This window comes from Leptinotarsa decemlineata, unplaced genomic scaffold (assembly GCF_025532065.1).
Source record: "Leptinotarsa decemlineata unplaced genomic scaffold, Ldec_3_MD MMD2_tig00026316_RagTag_RagTag, whole genome shotgun sequence".
Taxonomy (NCBI): domain Eukaryota; kingdom Metazoa; phylum Arthropoda; class Insecta; order Coleoptera; family Chrysomelidae; genus Leptinotarsa; species Leptinotarsa decemlineata.
This window is the reverse complement of record NW_027412685.1, coordinates 533,714-542,824: the sequence shown is the minus strand read 5'-3', so window position 1 is coordinate 542,824 and position 9,111 is coordinate 533,714. Positions and strand designations below refer to the sequence as shown.

The 9,111-nt window shown below is 31.9% G+C and overlaps 1 protein-coding gene across 3 annotated transcripts; it reads left to right on the top strand.

Moving 5' to 3' along the window:
* Positions 1-1,374: 1,374 nt before the first annotated feature.
* Positions 1,375-8,318, top strand: LOC141485315 (uncharacterized). Of its 3 annotated transcripts, XM_074181784.1 has the most exons (9): positions 1,375-1,745; positions 1,802-1,881; positions 3,692-3,915; positions 3,976-4,026; positions 4,097-4,171; positions 4,224-4,288; positions 5,205-6,773; positions 7,192-7,387; positions 7,910-8,318. In XM_074181784.1, exons 1-8 carry the CDS (start codon positions 1,741-1,743, stop codon positions 7,385-7,387), a joined length of 2,265 nt encoding a protein of 754 aa, XP_074037885.1. In that variant the 5' UTR covers positions 1,375-1,740; the 3' UTR covers positions 7,910-8,318. The 3 variants fall into 3 exon arrangements, with proteins under 3 accessions (XP_074037885.1, XP_074037884.1, XP_074037886.1); XM_074181783.1 differs by lacking the exon at positions 1,375-1,745 and having other exon boundaries at positions 1,754-1,881; XM_074181785.1 differs by lacking the exons at positions 1,375-1,745; positions 1,802-1,881 and having other exon boundaries at positions 3,779-3,915; positions 3,977-4,026.
* Positions 8,319-9,111: the final 793 nt, after the last annotated feature.

Sequence of the window (9,111 nt, the reverse complement as noted above, 5' to 3'; positions counted from 1 at the left end):
GAATATATTCATATAGTGAGGAGTTGAGGAAATACAACCTTTATCGAACAGTGATATTGCAAGAAAATTTAACCCAAATTCTTTATGAAAAATTTCGATCTTTTCTTTTTCCTACCTGTAATTACGAACTAGTGCGAACGAAGAGATATTAGGAATGGGAATACCGTGTGGCCATTCTCTATAGCATGTTGAGTAACACATGACTTATCTGGTCTATGAAATCGAATATGTGAAACACATTCCCTGTAGTGTGCTATTATAGTCCGCTCAGTTTAACCAACATAATATTTTTTAACACAATCCTCACAGCTTATTTCGTGAATCCCAGTATTCCCTCCTTACGTCCTCTTGTCTTACGAGTTGTCCAAAACTTGTTGAAGTGTGCAGAGTGGGCCAAATTGGACACTATTACAAGGAAACTCCAATCAAGATCTAAGTTACCTTTCCAAAAATGTAGCATACATATTTAGCAAGAGTCGTCTGAATTATAAAGACTTTATGTTTTTCATATAAACTTTGACCTGGCCGGCCAATGGTTGGCTCTTTGGTTGGCCAACCAATTAGTACCAAAATTTGCATCCGAAAAATTGGTGACAATTATGTGTTGTGAGGCGAAGCCCCATCTTGTTGAAAATATATTTTACTAAGCTGTATTAGTGCTAATCCATCAACAAGGAGTTCAATATCTTACCTTCAAATTTCTAAATACCTCTGAGATGTTAGATTACAACCCCTGAAAACACCTGCCCACACACTGAATCCAAATCTTCTTTGACTTCTCTGCTCCACAATAGAATGAGGATTTTGTTGTGCAAAAGTATAAGAATTATAGCGGTTGAAAATGCCGACACTGCTCACGTAAGTTTCGACTGTTCATATACAATTCAACGAAAATTCACGAAATTGGTTACAACTTTCCAGAAACCACTGGCAAAAGCCATGCGGCGTTCAAAATGTCCTGGTCTGAGTTATTGTACTCTTCTGGTCGTGTATGGCTTGAATTTGTATCGAAATTCTCGTAACGTTAGTTTTTGGTGGGCCTGTTAATAATATCAAATTTTTGGAATTATTTTCAACAGCTCCTAAACGACTGTTTCTTCCAACTCCTAATTCCTATTTGATTCATATAATTTTGGCCCTTTCTTTTCAAATTAACCACCATCAATTAAGCTCTGTCTCGCAATATTGCTAAAATGTCTATTATATATATATATATATATATATATATATATATATATATATATATATATATATATATATATATATATACATATATATATATATATATATATATATATATATATATATATATATATATATATATATTTGCACCGCTATCGTATATGCCTCCATACATTGAACAGGCACCCAGGCCTCCTCCATAAATAATCACTTTAATGAAGTATATTCTATGCAAAAAGTAATAAATATTGACTATTTACCCTAATCATAGGAGAGGGGTAAATAAAAACCAATTTTGCACAAATGTATGATAAGGTTAATCTTACGAATGAACATGCCTCCGAACATGAATCAGGCTAACGGGCTCATCCGTATATATCTTTAGAGAAATTATGATCAATTTGCCTCCGACATGGTTGCCAAGTTGCAATTCGTATCGTATTATATCCAGTCGTACGTATGTTATCGAGTTAGTGTACGATATTTACTACGCATTCATTTATTGTTTCCAAGAGAGGTAGTAAGTTATAATAATACATATTATTATATGTTCAGACAATGAGGTGAGTAAATTAATTTTCAATAACTTTTTGACTGAAATGCTTTTTTATATTGGTAGACTTAGAACGAGAACCAAGTTGATGGTGCAATTAGCACAAGATGTGATATCGGCTGAAGATAATGAAAATTATTTGTTAGGTGAGTACCTATGTTTTTTTAATTCGGCACATAAAAACGAGAAATTTAACTGCGGACGGTTGACCAAAACCGTTCATGAAATCGACCAAATAAAATTGAAAACAACTTTTATAGGATGATCCCAAAAGTTCACATTTTTCAAGCCGTGGAAAAGTAATCAGAATAATCGAAAAAAGTGAAAAATAATCGCTTTCTGTTAATTGTTGTGTTAATTTGGAAAACTTAAAATGGCACATTTTTATGAAACTAGGAAACTAATGATGGATACGTTTAGTTGTTAGTACTTTGAGTAACATCAAAAGTTGAGTAGAGAATCAATAGAATTTTCAAAACTTTTGTGAATTCAACAGTTGACTCAGAGCTCAGATTGACATTGAGATTTTGGGTTTGGAATTTTACCGTCAATCAGTTGTCCTCATACCAGTCGAAACTTCTGGCGAGCTGAAGATTAACAAGGTTCTACTTTTCAACGTGCGATTCCTAGCAAAGTCGAGAATATTGCCACGAATATTAGTTATAGAATCGGTTGCCCATCCAAGTGCTTGCTATGCTGTACGTTGCTGCACTCAGAAAACGATGTTTATATATCTTCATTTCATTCTTATCTTGAAAATAGTATACTTGGAGACAACCAAACTGTCACTAATCATGGGATAACAATTCAAACACCTTAAATAATTCATTATTTGGAAAATGTTCAATTGGCTCTCTGCATAGAACGAAAGTTAATTCGCGAATGTGGTAGGTATACACTCTTCCTACTAAGCTTGTATTGAGTTGAGTTGATTCCGATTTTTTGTGAATAGTTTGATCTCAAGTCTGAGCCAATATAAAGACGGTAATAATAATCAGTTTAATGTAATTCAATAAGTATTGCTGTTCAGGAAGTGGATCATTAGTTAGGAAGTAAATTAGCTCAATTATTACTACCTTGACTAAATGTCTCCAATTTTTTATTATTATAATAACAATGATGGTCATAATATTCCGAAGTATACTACTATATTTGATATCATGTGATTGCAAGTGCATATTACTATCTACATCGTCGGGGTCTCACTTTTTGGTCGGGCTGTAGCCAGGCGGTTCGACGTGGGTGCTTTATTCAGTAACTAGAATTGACTGCCGTGTTGGTCGGTGGTTCAAGCCCTAGTCTGAATGACCGATTTTCAGTTGCTCCTGGGTCGTCCAACCCGTGTTAGGACTCACACGTTGAAAGGTAAGACCTCGGTAATTCTTAGGTCGCACAAGTTTCGACTTTTGAGGGTTGTCGTTTGTAGTGGTGCGACAGCTGGTTAACGAAAAAACAGATTTTTTTTAAACAATACTCGTTCAGTACTGACGAGACACCGGTGGTATCTTAAGCCTAAGAAAATATAGAGTTCATTGTAAAAAATTTTAGAATGATGATGAGAATAATGATTATTATAATTCTTCAAAATTCAGATAAATCAAATGAGAAGTTTTTAGTTTGTTTTTATCGTTATTTTTTATATGCAGAATTTAATGGTTCCACTGTATTATAAAAAAACCAAAAATGGATTTGATCTTTGTTATAAACAATTCATAGATCAACTGAAAAATGTAATGTATGAAAAATAACTGAAAATGTATTTTGCAACTTAAACATATCTACTACTTCAACTTAGCTGATTTCTATTTGCACAGAAGATAACTAATATTTTGAGTGATATTCTGAACATTGTGGTACAATTTTTATACAAATCATCATACTTTTCTCATACAAGATTTGAACAAAATTATCAATATTAATTTTTTTCCAAATTATTGTTGATTTTCTCATATACAGATCAAGGATATGATAGCAGTCCTGCCCCATCTCTAGATGTATCATTTGATATTGATGATGACTTGGATGGTTCATTTAAAGACCCAACATATGTTCCATCTGTTTCATCTTTGATTACAAAAGATGGGTACAATGACATAGACTGTAGTCCAGAAACGTCACTGAAACAGGACTTTGCCAATAATGAGGAAATCAAGAACTCACCAGAACGAGAAATAAAAAAAGTAGGAATCAGTTCTTACTTCTTTCAGTTTCATAAAAAAATAATTCTTATCGTGTTTCAGATTTTTTACATGAATGATGGATTTAATTCAAATGAAAAAAAATATATATTGGTGAGTGAAAACTGATAACATTCAGAAAGGCACAGTTTTATATTGGTGATATATTCTGTTATTTTTTTAGGATCTTCCAGTGGCAAACAAATCTGCAAATAAAATAAATATAATAGATGATGTGGTTCTCAAAAAATCTTGCACGGTATGTCCGAAATCACTGCCTTAGTAATATCAGTCTAAAAATATTTTTTCAGGGAACAAATCCAGTTATAGACTTTGCTGACAAACTGAATTCTTCACGACCCTCTTGTAATGTTAGGTAAATACAGAAGTATTTTACAATGTCAATGCATGCGATGAAAAGATGTACATAGCGAATCTATTCAAATCAAATTGAAAAATCATCCGATAAATCAGTATTTCATATGCATATGACGACCATCAGTAACATAATATATTAAGTAAAAAAATAAGTTGAACGGTTTTATTGACGTTAAAGATAATAATGATGTAGATAATATACAAGAAGGTGAAAAATAATTCGGTGGGTCCTAAGTACCCGTCATCACACTATTCACCTCATCAATCTAGAGCATTGATCAAATGAAAAAATTAAATATTTGGACGCGTGAAATTTTTCTACTTAATTTATTTTCAAGTTTCCAATCATTCACATGTGTACCACTATTCTATTAGTCAAGCTGTTTCATTTGATACTCCTACTGAGGTAGTCGTCAAAAAATATGTAATCTGTCATTTTTTATCAAATGTACCTACGTATTGAATTGTATTGTCATCAGAACTGAAGGTGTGAACCAAATATTTAATCAATCTGTCAATCGGAAGAGGGTCCTATTTCAATTACTGAATTTAACCCAAACAAATAAAAAATGAATGAACAAACGGCAAGCTAAATCAAACCATTTAATAAAAACTAAAGCACAAGTATTTTGTTAGGCGATTGATGTTTATATAATATTCTTCTCAACATGTTTACTTCTTCGTCAATATATCAAAATTGAAAACTTCTAAAATAACTCTTAACTTTTTCTTTTTCAACAATCGAAGTTTTCCGTTTTTATATACTGATAAAAAAATCCTAAAAGTGTATATTCTGAATATTTCAGAATTTCATGACTGACCTTCAAATTGAACTACTGAGTAGATACTTTCAAAAAAAAAATAATGTACCAGTTTACAGCCTTCAATTTAATTTATTCGTTTAAATTTTTCAGCTATGTTAAAAAGAAGAAAACATTTTGTAAATATTGCTTGTCACAAGTGACAAACTTTGAACGTCACTTGGAAAGAAACCATAATGACTGCAAAGAAGTCATAGAAATGCTTTCGTTTCCCAAAAAACATGCAGAAAGGAAAAAAATAATAGGGTTGATTAGAAATGCTGGCAATTTCAATGAATATTTGAAAGGCAATTTACGGCCAAAATATAGCAACCCAACTGAAAATAGAAAATATTATCCATGCAGTCGTTGTAAAGCATTATTAACAAGAAACTATCTGACTCGCCACAAGCAAAAATGTGTGCTTAAAGATATTAATAGCTCTCGAACTGGGGAGAATCAATTAGCATTATCTCAAACTCTTATCGCTTGTTCGTTAGATCAAAATAGTACCTTACACAAATTGAGGGTTAAGGAACAGGTATTTTCAAGAATGAAACCAGATGAAATATCAATGGTTGCCAAAACTGATGTTTTGATATATTCTTTTGGTGAAAATTATCTTAAAAAACATAAAAGAGATCAGATAATATCAGTTTGTTCTAATAAAATGCGTGAATTAGCAAGATTCCTAATTGAGTTTAGAAAAATGACGAATAATTTGCAGTATGCACTCAAAGATGTTTTGAAACCAAAACTATTCGATTTAGCAATAGAATGTGCTAAAAGGCTTGGGGGATATGACATGGAAAAAAAAAGTTATCGATCACCAAGTCTTTCCGCTCATATTGGGACATCTTTAAAGCAAGTATGTGATCTTCTCATACGTCTTGTTCTAAAAGAAGATCCCTCGTTTTTATGTACCAACAGAGAGGAAATTCTAACAGAAACAAAACGGTTTCAAGAACTAATAGATTCCCAGTGGACGACTGAAATAAGCAGTTTAGCTTTCAAAGATCTCAGGGAAAAACAATGGGAAAAACCCATTTTGCTGCCATTAACTCGTGACATAACAAAATTCAAGGAATATGTCACACTGATAGCAAATAGATCAATGGCTTCTCTTGAATCAGACTATACCAACAAAAAACATTTCAAGAATTTGGTTCAGGCTTCTCTTGCCCTAACCATTTTATTCAACAGAAAACGAATTGGCGACGTTCACTATACAAAGCTCACTACTTACACCGAATCTGCTAATTCCATTAACCAAGAAGAATGTGAAAAAGCATTAACCGAATCAGAAAAAATATTAACAAAATACTATAAGCGAATTGTAACAGGTGGTAAGGGTAGCAAACCAGTAGCAATTCTTTTCCCCCCATATTTACAAACGTTTATAGATTTTTTTCTCAAAATCCGATCCGAAAATCAGAACATTGTTCCTGAAAACAACCCTTATTTATTTGGATCTCCAGGAACTGTGAAATGGACAAGAGGCGATGTTGTCATTCGCAAATTTGCACATGAAGCCGGTTTAGAATATCCCGATCAGATTTCATCTAACAAATTGCGGAAACAAATTGCCACAGTTATGCAGATCCTTAATCTCAATCAGGAAGAAACAGAACAATTTGCACAATTCATGGGACACACAGAAAAGACCCACAATGATTATTACAGGTAAAAATTATTGAGTGATGGTATTTTTTGTGAGTCATTTCTATATCTTCAAATTAATCAATAATATGAGAAAATCTGACTTCAATGTAGAGTATTTTCGTTTGAAAATACAACTGGCAAAATATTTTTTGTTGTACGAGGTGTGCCAAAACTCATAGATATGTTTATTTATTTATTCAGACATATCACAAAAAGTATTTTGCAATACGTTCATTATGGTTTTTCATCAAATTCTTTAACGAAAAAATTAAAGTTTATCGTTCAAAAGTAATATTCGTTTTCAAGAATAGTAATTTGTTAATTTTTCTCAAAAAAGTATCGAAGACTTGCTTTTAACATTTCTCATGATGAGTATCATAAAGAAATATAAACTATATGAGTAAAGCATTTTTATTGTTTTCTTGGAATTATTGATTAGGTTACCCCAGGATATATATCAGACAGCGAAAATATCGAAACTTCTTCTACTGATGGAGAGAGGAGTGGATATATATATAAAGGTAAATCATTACATGAAATTGATATCAACCCACAAGAAGAGTTGGCTGAAGAAGAATCGGAAAATGATGATGATACTCAAAACATACATTCAGTTGCAGTACCTAATTCATTAGGTAAATATATTCTGAAAATTATTACAGCAAGCGACAAACGTGATGGTGGCGATCACACAGATATAGACTCTCCTAACTAAATTACTATTGGAATCCGATAAGCCTCTTGCCGGCCGATGTGGTTACTATAATTAGTTTTAATTAGAGTAGCAAATGGAACATGACTTCTTTTTAATTTCTTTTCATATTTCATTTAGTATTATAGGTAGTAGTACAGTTCATTAAAATGTTATATAATTATACACTTATCCAAAAATAAACTTAGTTTAGGTGATGACATTTTCTCAGAAACAACACACATTATTCAGACACTGCCAAACGCCAACAGCATTGGAGGACACGTAATGATACGCCTCTGTACAGAGCAATTGTATGTCTTGCAAGAGCTGTACAGTGAGGGTTACTTTGAAAATGAGTCTATGCACATGGGGGCGGGCTTGCGGTCACGTATGGCGCTTACTGTACCTTTACTTGAATATATTATTGTTTGTCTATCATAAAGTTTATTTTTTATTATTTTAGTGAAACCTCAACATAAGCAACATATTGAATTGAAATCTGAGATAATTGGTAGAACAGCTTGGACAGCTGAACAGGCAGGATTAGTAAAAACTTACTTTGAAAATAACATTAGCTCAAAAAAAGCCCCTAGAAAAAAAGAATGTTTGGAATTGATAAACAAATATCCAGATGTGTTTTACAACAAAGACTGGACCAGAGTGAAAACATTCATTTACAATATATATAGGAAAAAATAATCAAGGATAACATTCTACTCAATTGCTTGATGTTTTTTGTATTTTCAATGAATATATTTTGGTTACTTTTTCAATTTCAGTCAATCAATTCATTTTTCCTTTAATATTGTTATTTTTGTATTCCCTTTTAGATTATGCCTTTTTTAGTGAAATACAAAATATTTTATTTTTTATTCTTATTTACTGTGTATGAATACCTTCATATTATTGAAATCAATATTTAAATTCTTGAATATATTTTCATTGATTGTAGAAAGATTGGTTGTGATAAGGATTTACTGATTCGAAACTGTTATTCTTTTGCCCGTGTTTCCAAATTCAATTTCATCGTACAAATAACTAGTTTTTTCCGTGTTGAAAGGTATTACATAAAATACAAAACCTACACAATAACTTGATAGATTTACTATATTTGAAAATGTACAGAAGATAAAAAAGGACATGAAATAATTTTGTATTCTATTTTGTGCGTTGTATTGATGCCTTTGGAAATGTTTGCAAGATAATAATAGTATTCTACGATTCAATTGGCCTAAATCAATCACAGATTGTCCTTCAATATTCATGAAAACTAGGTGAAAGCCATTGGAAAGTGGGAATTATTTGAGTTAAAGATAGAACACACTTGGTAACATGTATGTGAAAAAATTGTACCCGGAAGGGGGAAATGAATTGACAGAGATTGTTAGGAAAAACATTTGACGACATTGGTAAAATGGAGCTTCTATTTTTAGAGATTCATCATAAAACAAAACAAATTTTGGATAAACAGATATGGAACGCTGTGCATATTATTTTAATGCATTTTCTCAGAGTAGATCCATTGCTGATTATCAGAAGGAATGGTCTTTGAGATAATAATATCAACATGCATCCTGGATATTTTAACAATCAATTAATGGGCAAGTCTTCCAAAAATAAAATTCCAATAGGTACTGGTTGGCACAGGTACAATGAAAAACTTAA

Excerpts from the sequence above, each read along its gene's own strand:
- LOC141485315 (XM_074181783.1), top strand. The coding sequence starts at position 1,782 with ATGCTTTTTTATATTGGTAGACTTAGAACGAGAACCAAGTTGATGGTG. Across the intron at positions 3,916-3,975 it reads CAGAACGAGAAATAAAAAAA|ATTTTTTACATGAATGATGG; the intron begins GTAGGAATCAGT and ends ATCGTGTTTCAG. Across the intron at positions 4,289-5,204 it reads CGACCCTCTTGTAATGTTAG|CTATGTTAAAAAGAAGAAAA; the intron begins GTAAATACAGAA and ends TAAATTTTTCAG.